Consider the following 21,037-nt stretch of genomic DNA (forward strand, 5'->3'; position numbering starts at 1 on the left):
TTTTTCTTCAGAAGCTGGTTAAAGATCGATGGACTCTCTGTATACCCCTGAGGGATACGACACCATGTTAGGACGCGATTTTCCAGCTTAAATGCGAAAAGAAAATGGCTATCTTCGTCCAAAGGGATCGAAAAGAAAGCCTGACAAAGATCTATCACAGTGAACCACTCAGCTTGGAATGGAATCTGAAACAGTATCACTGATGGATTCGGTACCACTGGACAACATGAAACGACTATGTTATTAATCTTTCGAAGGTCCTGCACTATCCGAAATTTCCCATTTGGTTTCTGCAGACCCATAATCGGGGAGTTACATGGACTACCCACAATTTCTTTCAGTATTCCCTGTTTAATCATGGACTCGATCACGGGTTTTATGCCTGCAATCGTTTCTGGAGTCAATTTATACTGGGGTGTTCTTGGGAACTCAGCATGCGGTTTCACTACAATTTTCACTGGGTCCACCCCTTTGACCAATCCAATCTCTTCCCCAGTGAAATCCCATACCTCTGATGCCACTGTCTCTCTCAAATCCCAGGGAAGCTCGTCTACTGTCAAAGTAGGGTACAGCTCCACACATATTCTTGAGTTTGCAACTTTGAAATCTGCATCATCATCATTAGTCAATACCTCCACTCCCTGGGGTGTACAATATATAGTACAATTCAATTTGCACAACAGGTCTCTTCCTAGCAGACACACAGGGCTTGAATCGCAAACCACAAATTGGTGCTCATCGCTGTACTTCCCTATTTTCACCTGTACCGGTTCTGTCAATTGGCTGGTTATTCTCCTGTTTGCGACCCCTACCACCTGTATGGTCTCTCCAGACATGGGCAGGTCTGGAACTGCAGCTGATCTGATCGTGGATCTAGTGGCTCCTGTGTCCACCAGAAATGTCGTAGGGCACCCTGCTACTTCTGCTTCCACATAGGGTCCCCTCTGATCTACCTCTAAGGCTGCCCCAAGGGTGCAGTCTTCTCTTTCCACTCTCTGTCCGGTTAATGGGTCCACATAATAGCATTCTTCACCTTCCACAAACAGGGGCATTTGTCTATAGGTCTTACCCATACTCCCTACTCGAGGAGGTTGCGGGAACTGGGCTCGGGGAGGAGCCCCCCCCCCTTTGAGCACCTTTCCTTGGTATGGCGTCGCCCCTCTCATAGGTGCGCTCTGGACCTCTTCCTCCTCTATCTCTTGCTCTCCGATCTCTACATTGTAAGGGCACTCGCGTTTCCAATGCCCCAACTCGTTGCACTGGTGGCACCTAGTCGTTTTCTTCAAGGTAGCTATGTCTACTCTGGGTCTAAAGGTAGTACTCTCCTCATTACCCTTGTTCTGACTGTACTGCTTCTTACCTCCTGTACCTGTCCCTTGCTGCTGTTGTTGCGGTCCCCCCTTTCCTGCTGTCTGCAATTGTACCACCATCAGCTTCTCTTTTAGTTTCTTAGTCTTGGAGTCTACCTCATCACAGCAGTACCTAGCATATCTCAGTATTTCATCTAGGGGTCTACTTTGCCAACAAATCGAGTGTTGCTGAATCATTAAACTAATATCCGGTCTCAGTCCCAGGACGAACTTGGACACGAATTGCCCTATGTCCTTTGGATCCATTACATCCAAGCCGCTATACTGTTTAAACGCCTTCAGCAATCTCTCGTAATATTCATGGACTGTCTCTTTGGGTTCCTGTCTCGTTCTGTCTATTCTGACCCAATCTATGTCTTGCATTGGCACTTTTTCTTTCAGCCAAGTCATCACTCTCTCGAATTTTGCCATCACGATCTCGGACGGCCCATTAGTCCTAGCATCTCTCTCTGGCTCCGTTGTGGGCCACTCAGCGCTAACCTTGCATGCTGTCCACAGATCTCCTGGTACTACAATGTCAAACAGCGTGTTCAGATCTATCCATAGGACTTTTGAGATCTTTACAAACCTCTCGACTTGCTTGTACCACTCCACGGGGCTCTCTCGTAACTTGGGGAAAGATGTGGTAAAAGCAGCTAAATCTCCCCTACTCCAAAGGACATGTACATAGCTCCCATTGGCAACTTCACGCAAAGGGTAAGCTTCTATTCCCTGCTGTCCTGGTGTTATACCAATCATGCTTCTTCTGCCGGTCCCTTTCTTGGACCACCTCTCTTCCCATTTATCTAGTGCCCTCCATGTCCTTATTCCAGTAATCAGTTCCCTTATGTGTGTTTTCAGCCCAATCGTTCTCCTCTCATCTAGATCTCGATCTGAGTAATGTAGCCTGTGGTTACCCTGTAATGCTTTGGTTCTTGACAAGTCCACCATATATTTGCCTGCTAGTTCGACTAACTTCTCATGGACTGCTCTCGCCTTTCGTGTGATGTCCTTTGCCATATATAGTATTTCATCCTGTTCATACATTTCCATTCTTTCTAAAGGCAGGGTACCATCTACCATGTCATCCAGATCTGACCTTAAGCTGGAGACATCAAGTCTCTTGGCTTTTATCTCAGCTCGCAATATGTCTTTTGAAGGGGGCTCACTGGTCTCCCTCCCATCCCAACTTCGAGCTCTGCGTTTGGGCTCAGGAGAATTAATGGGTGGCCTCCCTTGCTCCCATCTCTCCAGGTCCCATGCTCGGCCATCCGATCTTGGAAGGTGATGGAACACGGGCCTTTTATCCCTACTCTCTCTCTGCCCACTCTCTTCTTCTTCTCTCCTCTCACCGCACATCTCTCTGTTATTTTCCCTCTGGTCGCTACACTCCCTTTGCCTCGTATCGCTCAATATCCGATACGATCCTTCCTGGTTCCCCATATTCCCTGGGCTGCGCTCATTTCTGTCATCACAGGGACTATGGTGCGACCTCTCACAACTCCCATTCAGTTCTCTGGTGCCGGGCACACAGTGTGGACATTTAAAGCTGTTCCTGTACTCTTGCGCCCTCCTCTCCCCCTCACTGAGTATTGGGCACGCCACCCCTCCATTCCCGGGGCCCCCGTTTTCCAGGTCTGTTCTACCTCCACTCCGGGCCCAATGGGTGACTCCCCTACTCCCTCTACAGTCCCACTCCGGGCTACTCTCCCCAGCCCCGCAGTGAGTTCGTGCTCTGCTGTCCTGACTTTCCCTTTCTGCTTCTGCAGCATTGATGCACTTTTGAGCCTTCACTGCCTCATCCCACTGCTTCATGTACTCATTTAGTTCTTGAAAGGACTTTCGTCCAGATCCCCTCAGATCCATTGGCCATCTGGGGCCCCCAGGATCTCCTCCTGGGTCCCCTTCTGTGTGCATCGGGGTGCTCCACTCTCTGGGTATCGGCATCTGACTTGGGGAATTAGTGGTATCGTTCCTCCTTGCCTGCTCTGCTCTTTCTCTGTCTTTCCGCTTCCGTTCTTCCCCTTTTGCTCTCTCTTGGTCATATATCGATATTATAGGACCTATGGTAACAGGTACCTGTAGTGCATCTGGTAATGGGTAGGATGTGGCACTTTCCGTTTCCGGCGCTCTTTGTACCACAAACCTACCGACCACCTGCTGCACCTGACTAGGCTGGAACAACTCTTTCTTTGGCTCAGGATCCCACTGTGAACTGGGAAGCGGTCTATGCTCTCCTGCAATGCCCCCCTTTTCTCCTTCCGTATTCTCGACCTCTCCCCCTGCTCTATTATACGGGGGTGGCCTGTCTGTCAGTAATCTGTTTATCAGGCTGTCCTCTGTTTCGCTCTCATCATCTTCTTCTAGGGGGCTTTTATTTACTGGCGCCTCTAACACTGGGTACAGTTTATTTATTTCCAAATTATGCACTCTCCATCTTTTAGCATCCGCATCCCACCTGGCATCCTGTACTGCCCTTACCGAGCGTTTCACCCTTTCTTGTCGTCTGTTCATATTCCTTTCATGCGCTGCCCTAAGCCATGCTTCAAGGGCTTCAAACTGGGTTGGTCTAGGCAAGGGTCTCTTTGAGGTCATGATTGATTTCAATCGATGTAACACCTCTAATCTGAACGTCCCGTACTTCGGGAACGTCAGTTCCTCGTTTCCTTCAGTAATCTTACTCCACTCTGATATCCAAAGGATCGTATGCAACCCAACATTTACTGCCATATAACGAGCTGGCGTACCCTCCGGCGGGGCTTCTTCCCCTTCATACGATCCTCGCCTCTCTTTCTTAAACAGCGCTTTCAACCATTTAAAACACTTCATAATTATGCGCACAAAATCCAGCCTCGCTACTCTGTTTACTTCCTGATGACAATCCACCAATCCTGTCGCGGCTTTGCTAGCTTGGCCTATCACAGCGCGGTCTTTCTCCTGTCAGCCAATCACGTCGCGACCCTGTATGACGTGTTCGCTAGCTGGCCTATCACAGCGCGGTCTTTCTCCGGTCAGCCAATCACTGCGCGACACCACCTGACGTCTCTTTTCTCCGCTTCGCAGCAGCACCCCTCCTTTCTCAACTCGTCTCCCGGTTATGCATGCGTCCCATTCATACACTGAAAAATGACTACTTCCGACCAAGCGGTCACTTCTCTCGACTGTACGTCCACAGTCTATCTGTAATTGTCAACACAACTGACGAGATGTCTATCGTCTCTCTGATAGGTTACTTACACACACAGTAACTTCCGACCAGCGTCCGTTACTCACGCACTCACTCTTACGTTCCCCCTATCTCGGTCTCTCGGGTGATCAATGGTACCTCATGACCCCCTTCACACTAGTTGACAATTACTCTGGGTGTCCGATACACCCGAACCACTTAAGCTCTCCTTGAACTTAAGATTTCCACCGGTTGCGCGCGCTCACAACCTGTTCCACAGTCACTCTACAAACATTCAACTCCGCCAGACATTACAACATAGACACAATACAAAAACACCGCAATCTAACACGCATAACCCTTTATACTCACTCTCGACCGATACTGCTGCTTTTTCTGTCTCACGTCATCCGGATCTTCATCTGCGGGCTGTTCTTCCGATCATCGATTTCTAGGGGCCTTGGGGTAAGCTAACCTGGCCTAGGTCACCGTCCTCAAGAAGGCAACCATCCTCTGCTACCAACTGAAAGGGCGAGATTTTGATCGATACCTTATATCTATTGATCCAAACCTCGTTCTGGTCGACTGAACCTTTATTGCCTGTCTTGGAAGGAAACAAAAGTTTATTGTAAAGATATAATGAGCTGCAAATACAAGCATCTCAGAATGAGATTCACGAGATACACAGGTCCAATTACATACATGTGCTCTCGAAAAGCCCTCAGACGAGCAACAGAAATCACTAACACAAGTTCTAAAAATAGCAAAGCTATCAGCATAGACGCATATCTCTCCTTCATTTAGGTTGGAGGAAAACAAACACAGGTTAGGCGTCCCTACCCTGTTCTAGATGGTATCCCTACTTAACCAAATCCCAACCTAACAAAGGTGTCAGCAATGAATGACCCCCAAGGGAAGTCACCCACTCTAAGTCTCTTGGTGAAAACCTAAAGTTCTCCAGTCATGACCCCTCACTGCCTACCCATCCGCTCTCTAAAGGGTCCTCAGGTCTCTGCTCTAACTCCACCCAGGGGTGCTGTCCCTAATACAAAACAGTCAACAACATTTGAGACGCCCCTTGCGAAACGCCTCTCACGTGGTGCAACTTCAGGCTTTTTCCATGATGCTTTGTATTGGGCCTCAGACGTTAGAGTTGACCTTGCTTCTCAGTCTCTTCTCCGGCCCGCTGATACCCCTTAAACATTCCAGAACCCTCCTCCATGTCTGGGCCGTCTACTGAACAGGCCTCTATTCATTCACTTATAATTGGATCCCCCCTTTCCTGTTGCAGACAGATATCTGCCGCCAAGAACCCAACTCTCATAGACTTCTAAAAGCTTGCAACATTTCTCAGCCCAGACATGTACGTGTAAATCAATGCTAAAACATTTCAGGCCTACAATATTTCACATTATGATTATAGCATTCAATTTCTTCATTTAATTAAAGCATGTTAAAACTCTTATTTTATTATTTAGAAAACATTACTCTAAATCATGGCCCATTAATGCAATGACCAAAAACGTTAAACAATCTGTGTCGTGAAAAGAAACACCTTCCCTTTTAGCTCCAGCTCTGGCCCTGAGGCCTACCACGTTCTGCGTTTTACCACAGACCATCTTATATGTTAACAGCTACACGACATAGATTCAAAATAATCACGTCTAATAAAATCATATAATGTCACACATTTCTGTATTAATTCCACTTCTACTTATCTCTATATTAGCTATACATTTAGAATATAATTTCAGATACTATTAGCACTCATGGCATTTCTCTTCATGTATTATGCTCTCTATAGGTAAGTGTGATGTACTCATATATTTATATCAGTTTGCGCTCTCTCAATGCTCAAGACTTGTGTCAACAGCCTTATCCTTAACGTTTCATTCTCTTTTTTTGTATCAAATATCCTTTCATTTAACTGTACAAAATACAAATAAATATTAATCACAAAGCCCAATAATATTTTTAATTGTAGAAGGTATAAAAACTTGAACGATTTATAAGACAATTGCAGATTGGGAAATTGTTTACTTCTTTAGCCTTTGCCAAGCACTGTAATTAACTATCAAAAAGACTACTTACTGTGTGGGAACTATTTTATATTTGACTATTTAACTAATTTCCTTGATGCTTACCTCAGATTATTGATTAAACATATAGGGGCCAATTCACAAAAGTATTTGGGTATGAGAAGTAGTACCATAGGATTACGCTTTTAGGTACCCCTACATGCCTTTGTGAAAATGTGTGAAACATCCAATTCACTTTTAGTAAGTGTGCAAAGAGGGTACATTCCTTTCTATGTATATATATATATAGTGAGCAAGGCGGGAAGAGCCGCCGAAACGCGTCTGAGCAGAAGCTGTTGTAACAAATAAACCCTTGAACTGAGATACACGGAGTCAGCGCCTCTTTTGATGATGAAAGTTTGGTTGGTGGTAATATATATATATATATATATATATATATATATATATATATATATATATATATATATATATATATATATATATATATATATATATATATATATATATATATATATATATATATATATGTATATGTGTATATATATATATATATATATATATATATACATATATGTCAAACAAAGTGCCCGTGAGCATTGAAAGGCACTCAACATCATTCCTGCTCATAGCCTCTCCGCGCTGGAGTGCATCGTCTCATAGAGTTGGAGAGGCCGTGGTAAGAACGATTCCTCATCAACACTGCGCTACTGTTGTGGCATATAATAACCAGCGTCTTACCCCGGGACCCTACGAAGGGATTTACCTGCTGCCAAAGAAGTCATTAGGACCCCACTGAAGGGATGAACTACTTGTTCCAGCATGCCCTGCAACACTATGTAAAACCACTATGGGCGGGGACATCACTTATAAGCATGCTGAATCTTTCCAAACTGACTTTGATACAGTCGCCCATGAAGAAGAGGTGATATCCTCGAAACACGTCGGCGAAAAGACTGTGAATTCCGGACAATGTACGCTGGTTGCTGTGTTTTCAAATAAACCCTTGGGTTACAACAGCAGTGTGTGCCTCCAGGTATGCTTTGGGCGTTTTGGTGATAAATATATATATATATATATATATATATATATATATATATATATATATATATATATATATATATATATATATATATATATATATATATATATATATATATATATATATATATATATATATATATATCTCCGTAAATATTTCTGTAATAATCCAATTTTAGATGTTTTGGCACCAATTCATAAGGCAAATAAGAGTACGTAAAAGAGTGCTAAAAGAGGACTATTTTGCGTGCTCCAAAATGGCTCAGTGATTGGGCCCCATACTTTTTTAAATGTCGCTGTCGACCATCACCATGGATCATCCAACCCCTGGCGTGATAAGCTGCACATTCCTCAACCATCCTGTGTCTGTCCACCTTTGCAATGGAAGGTTCTATATCCTTGTGCTGGGGTCATCTTCCATCCAGACTTACACATGCTTAATCCTTTTATATATCAAAGTGTTGCAGGTGAGTGCCCTTTTTTGACTCTCCTCAGTATACCATAATGTTGTGATCCTACAGTGTTTTGCTGCAAGTTGCATCTCCAATGCAACCTGGTGCTTGCCACCCAAATGTTAACTCTGATCCCAGTGCATCGTTATTGTAGTCCTGCTGTAAATCCCACCGCAGTGTATCCTAGTACTTGTATCCATAAGGTGATTCCTGCCTTATTGTCCATGGTACATGTAATCCTGTCAAGCCACAAACCTCCCCAATGCATCCTTGTGAATATAGTCCTTCTGTAAGTGCATCTTGCTGTTTATTGTCCTGGTGTAGGCTTCCACACCTAGCCACCCTGTTACTTGTATTCCTGGCTTCAATCCACCCCTTGCAGTCTAGTATTTATAGTACTGAACAGGTCTCCGACTCCACCTAGCCATCATTGGTTCATTTAGTTCTTTCTTGACGCCCTCCCCAGTGTATTTTATCTTCTAACATTCCAGTACCAGGAAAACGTCTCATTTGCCTGGATTGAGTTCAATGGGGAGAATTCTTTAAAGGAGTCGTGGTGCATTGAGAAACACTGTCTTTCAAATTCAAAACAACCTTTGGAGCATGTTAGGGGCCCCACAATTAAGGCTGTGGACTATAAGGAGCCCAATGGTTGTAATAAATAAAACATATGCACACTTATCACATACTTATCACGCATACACACAAAGAACGTGTGCACTAGCAGTGCAAGATTGGATAGTATGTTGGAAATATGAACCCACCTTTGCTACCCATGTGTTATCTCTTCTGTGATGTACCCGACTGGCAAACAGTTTTCAGTATGCAAAAGCCAAAACGTTTGCCAATTCCAAGACTTCTTTTTCTCGAGCTCTACTTTGTCAGTTCTTACCTCTGCCTTTCCACACACCAGTTATATGATGTTCATGTAGCCTCCTACACTATTGTCTGCCGCTCATAATTGTTGCGTCAACCTTAGACTAGGCTTCACCAAACACGACTTTGCTAATCGAACTGCAATATGTTTTTACATTTTCTTGATATCATTCAATTACATAGCATTTGGTATGAGTTCTTTTTACAATTAATCTTTCCTCCAAAACAATAATTATAAATGGTTATACTTTGCTCTCACTTAGACATATGTTTTTTCAACTTTTCTTTGAAATATACAAAATATTGCTCATGTTTTAGCACCAAATATTTGTACTATAAACGCATTGTAAATTGTGCTGTGCAATTATTTTTAACAATTCTAGTGAAGATTACATTATGTGTATACCTTATGATTAACTATTCTTTTACACTTATTTTAACATAACATTTGTCTTCCAATTATGTGAATGAAAATTGGGATGCACATTTCCAAGTAACATTGTTCCTCTCGCATATTTGCAGCAGCATTTATACAAATTCTACCATATTAGTTTCGTGTCACAATGAGAAGTTGTCTCTTTGAAATTCAGCATTTTACAAGTGGCAGTTCCCCATAAAAACTTTGAAAGTTTATTCAACTATACGTAGACGTATAGAGGGAGGAGAAAAAACAGGAAAAAGAGGAGGTGAGGAATGAGAAAGAGCTGTACATTGTTGTGACCTTACTTAATGAAAGAGTTGTGGAAAATAGAAAAGGATTATAAAAAAAGCCAAATCGACAGGAGGCAATAGGATCAATAAAAAAAAGAAGGGAGCAAAGGGAAGAGGAAAACAGGTGGTTAAAAGTGTTACCAACAAGGTGAAAGCAAGTCGGGAAAATAAGAGACCAAAAAGAGAGAAGAGAATTTAGACATGAAAGAAAAAACAATGCAAAGGAAAACTCCACATTAAAAATCAAAGCATGCACGTAGAAAAGAGAAAAAAATCTCAGATCAAATCAAACAAATAATTGGGAAGTAAAAAAAGAAAATCAGAGTAAACAATTCAATTATATTAGGTGCACTAAGAAATGTAAATTGTTGAAGTGAATTGGCATTCGCATTTTGCATGCAAACAAGTATAATTCACTTTGAAAAGAAGGGGTAAAGCCAGGACTTCCAACTATGTTATTTGAAAACGTTTATTTTTCAATGTCAATGAGCATTTTCCTCAATCACACCTGTCATACAAATACAAAATGAATTTTAATTACATCACAACATAACTATTGAAGGATAAAAGAAAATGTTAATTACTAGTAAGGATTTTCTAGAAAAAAGATAAGACTATGCTGGAATATTGTTCTCAGATAAGGATATCATTTTATGGCCTTAAGTCAATATGTAGTTCTTTTACTTATTAAACAGGATGTTCCATGTGGAATGCAGGCCTACTCTCCTTTATTTTGTAGCAATGGTTTATTTCCCCTTGTCTAATAACTTCCTCCGTTCCAAAGGCACCTTACTCATTCTACAACTCCAGTTTCTAGCAGTTGCAGCTGATATGAGTGACAGTGCTATTATTTTCATAAAATGGTTGAGATGACTCTGTTACAGTATGAATTTGGTATGCCAATAGAAAGACCATGGGATAAAGTTTTTATTTTTTTATTTTTTCATGTGTGTATTCATGAGGAAATATACATAAACAAGAGAAGAATGTTGCAATATTGCTTCTTTTTAAAGTGACATTTTATGACTGTCCATCCATTCAGATACTCCTCTAAGTCTTTAGTCTAGTCTGTCTTATTGTATTATTAAGATCGAGACAGGATTCTCTCATTTATTTATAAATGACGAAGGCAGCATGAACTTTTGTGTCAGCCTTACGTACTAAGTAAAGAAAGCGACTAATTATAAATCTAGAAATGGCATCTTTCAATGTAATTAGTCATAAAAGTTTATATTGACTTAATCGCCAATTTGTTGTAACAACCAAAGTGTTGCATTGTTCTATAAATCACTTAAGTATTGTATTCCTTCTATGATGAAGTGTACACAAACTATTGTAATGCTGTTGCTCATAATCATGTTGTTACTTAATAACTAAAAGGATGTAGTGTTACTAATGCTTAGACTTGGTCTATTTTGTAAAATGAAAAGAACATCAGCAGCACCCTGGCTAATACGTAAGAGATAGGTTTGGGACAAAACTGATAATAAGGACATCAATTGTAGAGGTCAGGTCAGTTCTCACTCAATGTTTAACCATATCGGTGTGGTTCCTTATGTATGTTCTTCAAGAAACCACCACATTCCCATATGGATCAAAAAGACAATTAGATAGTCGTGGAAGTCTGCTCATCTAATTCCTCCTTTGCCTTTGGTCAGTTCTTAATTTAGTACGGGCAATGTGTGGATTATTTTTCCCCAAAAAGAATTAATGATACAATCAATATATTTGAAGAAGAATGAAAGTAGTTCCATTGGTAAAATTTATAGTGGCTTCCACTCTACCCCATCATGTCTCAACAATTGTTTTTATTTTCTCTATAGGTTTAGTGCATTTATGTTTACATTTCTGGAATGTCATTAAGGTATTTGAGTACAAATTAAGTATTTCTTTTTTAATTTAACCCTGTGTTCTCCGTCATTGCATTAGTGCAGGGTATATTTAGTGGCATTGTGTATGATTCGGACCTATTAGAAGCAATTGCTGATAATAAGAAATATCTTTCAATGATACGTAGCACAGACTGGACAAATCTTGTACCTGTGCTCCAAATAGAATGGCATTATCAGCTTACTCTGCTAATTAAAAAACTGTAGAGCCTATCTTGATTCCCTGAAACCTTTCCTCTCTTTGTTGTTCCTGTGATAGTGGTTCAAGGGTGATGAAGAATAGTAGGGAACAGGGCATGCGTGCCTAGTGTCTTGTTGAAGAAAAAACCAAATCTGAGGAAGAGCCTCAAACTTTATTATCAGTTTTAGGGTGTTGATGGAGTTCCATTGCAACTCTGATGAATGAACATTTCAAATTGGCTTTATTGAGAGTAGCAAGCCAGGAGGGAATGAAACTCAATCAGAGACCATTTTGGCAACAAACTTGATAGCCGATGCAGAAACTGAGCTTTATTTCCCCTGCTCAATAGAATGTGAAAGATTCAGGGAAGGACGGATCGTAGTCGGTCTATTTGCATACAATTATACAAACATACTGTGTTCTGAATTAAGAAAAGAGATAAGCTAATAGCAGGACAATTCCAAGGGATCTTTCCCTTCTTTGGGAAGAAGAACAATAGAAACATCACTTGTAGGTGACCATCCAGTCACAGTGATTTTCCTGTTGTGAGGAACTCAATGGCAGTCCTTGTTCCCACTTCTGTTATAGTAGTATTGAGTTTCTGTTTGTCTTTTTTAATAGTTATGTAGGATTAGGTTAGTACTAATAGCATTTTCTGTTTGCCTTGGCAGAAATTTGTTTGGGAGTCGATAGATTTTCAAAGAAAGCTTTAAAAAAAAATTAGAATGATTTTATAATCAATAGAAAGAATTTTTTTCCTTGATCTAAGTGCATTGATAATGGACCCTTGACTTCTGCGCTCTAGTGGATTTGTTATTTCCTCAGATTTTGCAAATTGACCCAGTGGCTGGCAGTTTTGCTCATTATTTTATTATTATTATCATAATTCAAGTTCTTAAGTATTCTATTCCTATTATTTGGATATTCTTGAATTGGAACATAATTTTATTATCAAGAGAAAAAATTACTTTCTCCAGCATTGGATCTTTCATAAAACCACATGCTTGAATTCTTCCCTATTCTCATACTGGGAATCAATTGGATATTTCATAGATTTATATAGTTAATGTATTCCTCATCATCAGACTGGCAATCTTGGATACACATCTCGACGATGGTGAACAATGCAAGGTTGTGTATCTATGAAAGGTCCAACACTAGAGAACTGTAGAAACAGATGAGAAGCTTTTCCTTCTTCAGCATTAGATCTTGCATAGATTCACACATTTGAATTACTTACCATCGGCAGCTTGGAAATGTATGGTTCCCTTTTTGCTGATCAGCAAATTCAAGCATGTTATTCTATGACAATTATCAATGCAGGAGCACTGCAGTTATGAATAAATTCCCTTTGCATCTAACTATGCAAGTAGTGTTTTTTCTAATTTGTTGCAAACATTCACTTAATATGTCCAGATTCAACCCTGTTCTAATGAAAATGTCTCTTTGTCCTCTACCCATAAGAGACTTCAGCAGTCTCTCTTCTTTTAAAAATAGTTTAATTTTTTATCTAGGCCAGTAAAAGAGAAGGATATGTTCAGATATCTCATTTCATTCCTAAAGGCCAAGGAACCTTTTCTGTGCATCAACGTGGTTTTGCATAGCTGAGTGTGATGCCAATTTTCTGGCCATTCCAATTCAGAGTTATTATTTTCCTCATTTGTTCTTGAATATTCTTTATGGAATCCTGAGCTGGAAGATGGAATTCTGTGATCCCTTTCAATTTAAAATCTTTTCCGAAAGATTATCCTAATGCTTGTATTAGTAATTTTTCCAGCAAGGTAACACATGATTTTGCTTCAGCCTCAATGCTTTCTGGAAAGCCAAAGATTCTTAAGTTGCCTCTCCTGTTTCTATCTTCGATCTCAGTGACTTCCTTTTCAAGAACCATTAGTTTAATAGACATGGAATCTCAGTTGCGGCCACCGCCTATCTTAGGTGGTTTGGTGGCCGTGAGGGGAGGGCAGGGGTTTGGCAAGGGGGTGGGGGGTTGCAATAATATAAAAGAAAAAAACGTACCCGCGGCTCGGCTCCCGCTGACGCCCCCTTGCTGCTCCCCTCGTCGCCGTCTGGCTGGAAGGGGATGGTCCCTCGGGGCACAGTCCCCACACCCAATTTAGACGCTGCTGTCACATGAGAGCAGCACCAGTATTGGTCTGAGCGGCCTCATTGGCCGCACAGATGGTACATCGGAGCATGTGCCTTTTCTCCAACCCAGCTGTGCAACGTAGCCGGGTTGGAGAAATAGAATGAGCATGTGTGTTTGGCCGGCCAAGGGGTGCACTTTACTCCTCCTTCCTGACATGCCCCACCCCACCTCACCGTACAGTTATTGTATTGCAGGGCCCAGACCAAAAAAAATAATATTAATAGCTGTGTTATTGTCAATTTTATTTATCATCTACTGGCTGGAGGAGGAGCCCCTGTGGAGTCTGTTTTTTGCTATAGGATGGTTTGGTTGTGATCGTTTTTTCCAATTCACATTTTTCCTTCTTCTAATATGCTCACCAAGGCTTTAAAGTCAGATCTCAGACCCACTATTTAGGGTTATATGAATTTAGTATTAGATTTAGTGTTCTGAGTTATGTCATGTAGAGACTTGAAGCATCTTAAGATGAGACCCATATTGCTACATGAGTCAGATTTTTCCTTCATAGGAGAGTCAAGAATAGGAGATTCCTGTAAAGATATTTATTGACCCATTTTTTGCTTTTTTTGGTCCTTAATTTCCTTTTATTATTTTCCTTTTGGATGTTCAGGCGCTTCAGAAAAAGCTCTTTGGTTAACTGACACTGAGGTATTGCGAAGATACAAGTTTACTGCCTTTAGTTATTCATTATGTGTGAAAAGGGAGAGAAGCAGTAGAGTAGTAGGTGAGTGAGACTCCCAGTCAGATTAATTATATCATCCACTTGGAATGTAAAATGGTCAACACCATGGAAATTACACAGTGCTCTGAAAGAGGTTGTCTCACCTCACCACTTTCCTGACCTAAGGATATAGCACTGTAGGAGACACTTGAGGGGTGAGAAATGACATCACATCAGCAGTATTTATAGTAGTGCTTCAGGAGGGTGATGTCACACTATCAGCATCCAGAAGGCAAGGTAAAGAGTCTACCCCACAAAGTTAATTAATAGTGTGAGCTCGTTGGATGCTCATTCAACGAGTGGAACATCATGTTCAAGGTAAGCGGGATGTAGGCTGATGTGCTGTAATTTCGAGGCAGAGATAAGTCGGTTGAGGTGAGGCGCAAATAATTTTGGAGCCGACTGTCAGGCTTGTGTGCCGATTACACCTACCAGATGAGCCCAGGTGTGAATAATTCCAGACAGAGGGGTAGGGTGAAGGTGAAATGTACCCTCCTAGATTTGTACTGGTGTATCGGGTCTGAGACACACCTTAGGAGCTGGTCACACCGGGCCTGGATCTTGGAGTCTGGATTGAAGAGTCCATTAGAGGATCCTGCATGGCTTGGACCATGATGGGAGCAGACGCATGGTGCGGAGCAAAGAGGGACGCAGCTCCTTACCTGCAATGACCCTGAATTTGTAGAGTCCTCCCTTACTGGGAGTATAAGCTCAATGAGCAGAGATTGCAAGGCAGGTGGAGGCTGTGTAGTACGCTTTGCAGAGTAGTTGGTTCACTTTTGGGAGGGCCATTTTGAGTGCAGCCTCCTGCGGTGTGCTGTCCAGTCATTCGGTTTGCCCGTTGAGCAGAAGAGGGCTACTTCATTTTTCTTGTGGAAATTGTTTAAGGAATAGCGAAAGAAATCCTTCAAAAAGTAAAGGGAGTGCACAGTGGGGGAAACCTCTGCAGACACCATAAAACAAACTCCTCCTTTTAGAAATAGTTTGACTTCTTCAGCTGTTCAGTATTTATTTGCTATTCTCTTAACGTATTGCAGCAATGTAATGGACTAATATTTTTATATTACATTAAATCTAATAACTCATAAGGTCAATGTATACAAACAAACATTGGTTATTTGTAGCAAACACTTTATTTTCTGTCACTTTTGCCACTTGACTTCTGTCCCATTTTAAATTGGAATTTTTTGTCATTGTTCTTCCTGGGTGTTATGTCTCCAAGTGAACGCTTTTCAGTACATGGTAATAGAGGAAATTCCACTGAACTGTATAATTTCATTCTACATGTAAGAAAATTTCCTGATAGTTAGTTACATGTTGGTTAATAGTTACATTGAATTTAAAATTGACATGCAAACCTTTTCTTCTTTTTTAGAGAGGAGTCAGTCCTTTCATGATCGCCGCATGGCCGCCACTGCCCGTCTCCTAGATGTCATCCAGGACCTGGAGCGCGCTCACCAAGCCTTTGAGCGGCGGGAGCGGGAAGAGGCCACCAACCATTCACATCACCTCTAAACGCTCATCTTACTGCTGGCTGTGCCATGAAGTTGCTGCACCACCCACGCGGGAGAACCTTGAGCGACTCCTGTCGGGCTCCAGTGGGGCCGCCATGCTTGAAGGTGCAGGGAAGACTTCCGGGGCCTGTGTTGTCTGTGGCGTACAAGGTTTTTCGTCATCACCGGACTCCAGCTCTTGTTAGAACCATAGCTCATGTGCCGTGTCTCTTGCCAACACCGCTTCAGGGTTTGGTTCTGTCTCGTTGCTATGTGGAGTGGCAGTGGAGGAGTCCCAGAGACTCTGAATCAGGACTCTTTGGGCTGGGGAGTGATATGGCAGGACAATGGTTCTCAGAGTCCGTAGGTTGCCTATTCAATGTATTGATGGTTGTGCTGCGACCAAAGGTGAGAACTAAACGCAGCAAGAAGTTTGTGTTGCTGAAAGAATGCTGTTTCACAGTGATCAGCAGTTTACAAGAATGCATCAGAAAGAAACAAGAATCAAGGGTTGCTTGTGGAAGAGGGACACATCCAGGCAGTGCTGTCCTGGGGAAAGTGCTAAGGCACCACTGTGAATGTGCTAAAGAACTTATACACACAATTGCACACATGGTGGTGCAAAAACCATGACTGTACAGCTCTGGGAAAGAAAACCCTCTGGCTCTTCACTCATGTGAAGGTCTATTTTGCTCCCGGCAACGACCTGTCCAGAAAAGCAGAACCTGGGTGAAAATAGATTAATGGAATTGTGGGGTAACTGCTTGTCTGTGTATGCCTGTTTATGACGTGAAGAGCAGAAACCAATGTGTGCCAAATACTAGTCAATTGGCAGCCAATGCCATGTGCCAATCACTTCTATGTACAGCAGATGTTCAAAGACATGCCAGGTGCAATCTTTGGTTTAAAGTAAAGACTTGTAACTGTGTGTTTCTGTTCTGAATATTATCTGAGTTTCTTACATTTATGTACATTTATGAAGGAAGCTGTACATGAAACTAGTTATTTTGCAGGACTGGTAGTCCCAAATCAGTCCTGGAAGCCTCAGAGCTTGGTGCATGAAGTCCAGGTCTGCAAACTGACTCAGTTGCCAACTGCACAGGCTGAGCTTCATTTTGCGATGCAGCTTACGACATACTAATTAGTCGAATTGCAGAATGCCCATTCATCAGAGGTCTTAAAGACTCCTGCCTCGTTAATACATATCAAATAGACCACTGTGTGCTTCCCCAAGGCATGCAACCACCATTCAACAGGCAGAAAATGTCAAAGAGGGACAGCTTTCCACTTAGCCAATCAGACACCAGTTAGAGGCTGGTGTTATGATATGTTTTATGGTTTAGGACCTCAGTTGAGATCAAAAACCATTGATATATTTTATTGCAAATCCCCAGGCCAGTAGAAGGACCCTTTCATACACCTTGTTGTTCATGAATTATATGTCTTGCAATGCAGAAAAACTTTTGTGACTAAGTACTTTTAACACAATGTGACATTTCTCGTTTGTAGTCAATGGAGTCTGTGATTTTGCAAATCGCAGACTTTGTTACTGCACATGGTTTCCTACATCAGGCCCTTAGTGATGCAGATGGCACTTTTGCCTGTGGATCTGCCCAGTTCTAATGTCTTTTAGAAGGAAAGTTTGTTAAATGGGGACCAAGAAGAAAAGTGGTTCACCTTGTGTTTCTTAACACTAGACTATGAGCAATAGTAGTGCCTACATACAACACTCCATGTGTGAATTATTTTATTTATTTTATTTTAAGGTTTTGTATAGCGCGTACAAGACCTTGCGGGTATCGGAGCGCTTTACAAGTGAGGTACAAAAGAAACATGGTATTTAGAGATAAAGACGTATGTTACAGATGGATTGTTCCAGGAGTCTGAAATAATGTTCACGTGAATTTCGTCATGAGAAGAGATTTAACTTCTTTTTTGAAGGATGCAGATGATGGGTTGAGTCTGGTTTCTGGGGGTAGTGCATTCCAAATCCTTGGAGCAATTCCAGAGAAGGCGCGGTTATATGTTTTCTTCTTAGCAAATCTTTGAGGCTTTAAAAGAAGGTTGTTGGTGCTTCTAGAGGATCTGTTTCCACACGAGAGCGCCAGTTTCTATGCCAGGGACCTCGGGGTGTTGTGATGTAGGGCTTTGTGTGTCATGCAAGCGATTTTTTGTTGAATTCTTGCTTCGAAGGGTAGCCAGTTGAGCGTTTTGAAGTCGGGGGAAATGTGGCAATGTCTTTTGGAACCTGTGATGAGCCTGGCCGTTGAGTTAAGTAATGCTCTTAGCGGGGCAGTTGTCGATCTAGCGAGTCCACAAAGCGTTGCACTACCATATTCTAGTCTGGGAAGTACTAGTGCTTGGACTGCCAGTTTGAAGTCATTTGCTGGGAGGAAGCGTTTTAATTTTCTCAGGGTGGGCATCTGAAAGTTTGCTCCTTTTGCTGCAGCACTGATATGTTTTTGCATGTTTAGGTTACTGTCCAGAGTTACTCCCAGTGATTTTGCTGAATCGATTAAAAGAGGTTGGCAGTTGAGCGCTGAAAGTTGTTTAATAGTGTAGTAAAAGACTACAGGAGTATGACCCCTATACCAGGTTGGGATCAGGGTAGAAGGATAAAATGAACAAACAATATCCCACAAGGTATTAATGTATAGACAGTTAAATATGTATGTCAAAGGCATTACTTGCAAGGAAAAAGGAGACTAAATTAGTTTTTAGAATGTGCTTGTAGCATCATGTATTTTAAGAATAAACAAGATATACAGTTATAGCAGCACTGCATAGAAATAAATCGAAAAACAATTCGAAAAACAACCGAATTGTACTTGGTGCTCAGTGTGTACATGTGACACAAGGTGGCGACGCAAGTGACAATGAAGAACAGCTTGAACGGCGCAATTGGTGAGAGTGAGATAATATATATAGTGTGAAGGTAAAAAAGCAATGGCTCTAAAAAATATAATTCAGTCTGATTAGGTACAATTTACAAATGACAATTCAAGTGAGCCACTGCGGGGAGTTGCGCTTTTGATTGCGCTGTGTTGTCGACGATGTTTCGATCCGCGTTATTAGGGATCGTTTTCAGGACGGGGTTGCGATGAATAAATGGTGCTGCGGGAGGGAAGGAGAGAAGTAAGGGGGGGTGGGATAGAAAAGGGCAAAGCGCGCGGGTTAAACATGGACAACTGGTCTGAGTGGAGCTATTTCAAGTTAGGGCGCGGGTTAAACACGGACAACTGGTCTGAGTAGAGCTATTTCAAGTCAGGGCGCGAGGGGGGTCGGTCGGGCTAGGTGTGTGGAGATGGCTAGCCAGTGGTGGTGGCCTGGGGCGGACCACAAAGTTGTTTAAGCCATTCTTGAATGATGTCTGTTTGGTTTGGGGGGGCGATTAGTAGGAATTCGGTTTTGAGGGAGTTTAGTTTAAGGTGGTTATCAGTCAACCAAGATTGAGTTTTTTGTAGAGTTGAATTGAGAGCCTTGATGTCGCCCGGAGAGTTTATCTTTAAATAAAGTTGTGTGTCGTCAGCATACATGTGAAAGTGGATATTAGATGAGTTGAGGATTTCAGTGAGTGGTTCGATGAATAAGGTGAACAGTATAGGTGAAAGGGAGGAGCCCTGCGGGACTCCTAATTTGACTGGGACGGTCCTGGACAGGGATTGGTTGACCTTGAACCTTTGGGATCTATTACGGAGGAAAGAGGTAAACCAATTTAGAACTGACCCTGATAAGCCCATTCTGTGTTGGAGGAGGCCAAGAAGATTTTCATGTTTGACGGTGTCAAAAGCCGACGATAAGTCAAGTAAGGCCACACATAAGGCTCGGAGCAATGATTCCTTATTCCCTATTATAATTTCCACATCAGTCAGAGAAAAGCTACTAAAACTTTAGATAAACAATAGCACTTTTAGCTTTCTTCTAAATCTGAGCAGGTTAACGTCAAGCCTCAGGTCCAACAGTGGTTTGTTACAAAGCTTGGGATTAAACACATATAACAGCCTACTATCGAGGACAGAGTGAGGATCTTCAGCTCCTCAAGCAAACTAACTTTTTGCCGGAATGATTGTTGGACCTGGCCCAGGTGCATAGCCTAGCCAACCATAAACCCCATTTCTAACAATGATCTAACCCCATAAACTGAAAATAGATATTTTATTGGGCCATGTGAGGCACTTCGCCACACTACAGCCTCATGAGATTCCTTTGAATTTTTGAATTATCAAAAAATATTTGAAGGCAAGTTTTAGCTCTCTTGTAAGTGCTTATGGTAAGAAACTCTCTTTCACAAAATTGGTAATGGAAGACCAAATGGCTTTGTCCACTAAGGTGACAGCTTTAGTTTTAGGTTAAGCCTAGTCTGGAAGATGTGTTGTATGTACTTTGTGGGATCTGGAGATCAGCCGTAGGACTTGTTTGCTTCTGTCTTTGCTTAGGGACCTTTTTTCTGTTCAAATGCCTCTAATTAACTGTCTTGATAGAAATTGACCAGTAGAGGTCAGTAAACTACCAGAATTGCTTTCAACTTAGGGACTATCTTTTTTTAATTTTTCTGGCAACTTCCTCTATTTACCTTTCTTGATAGAAAACGACCAGCAGAGGTCAGTAAATTACCAGAATCACTTTACCATTCCCTAGATTCGAGGCCATAGAAACTTGTATTCAATGAGCACCCGTAGACAATAATATTTTTCAAATCTGGTATTTTCAGTGATATGACCACCGAAGGGGCTGATTTTTTATTAAAACCAGAGCTTTGGACAATACAATTTCCCACTGATAGACAGTATTTCTCTCCATGTGTTCCCATACCTGGTGTGTTCTGCAGTTTGGTGCTTACTTTCCCTCCATGTTAAAGAACAGTAGATGTTTCAGCCAATGTGCTGCATAGCTACATGCATATAAGATCCCAAAGGTGAGACTGATTGATGTTTATACATGCATTACTTTAAATAGTACTAAATCACAATGAG

General features: G+C 41.8%; 1 protein-coding gene across 1 annotated transcript in view; it reads left to right on the forward strand.

Moving 5' to 3' along the window:
• Nucleotides 1–16,992, forward strand: part of RASAL1 (RAS protein activator like 1) — a 780,163-nt gene extending 763,171 nt beyond the window's left edge. Inside the window, exon 21 of the mRNA XM_078667168.1 lies at nucleotides 15,947–16,992. Coding sequence (XP_078523294.1) covers nucleotides 15,947–16,086 — 140 coding nt within the window. The 3' untranslated portion in view covers nucleotides 16,087–16,992. The remainder of the gene's footprint in view (nucleotides 1–15,946) is intronic.
• Nucleotides 16,993–21,037: the final 4,045 nt, after the last annotated feature.

This window comes from Lissotriton helveticus, chromosome 11 (assembly GCF_964261635.1).
Source record: "Lissotriton helveticus chromosome 11, aLisHel1.1, whole genome shotgun sequence".
NCBI classification, from domain to species: Eukaryota; Metazoa; Chordata; class Amphibia; order Caudata; family Salamandridae; genus Lissotriton; species Lissotriton helveticus.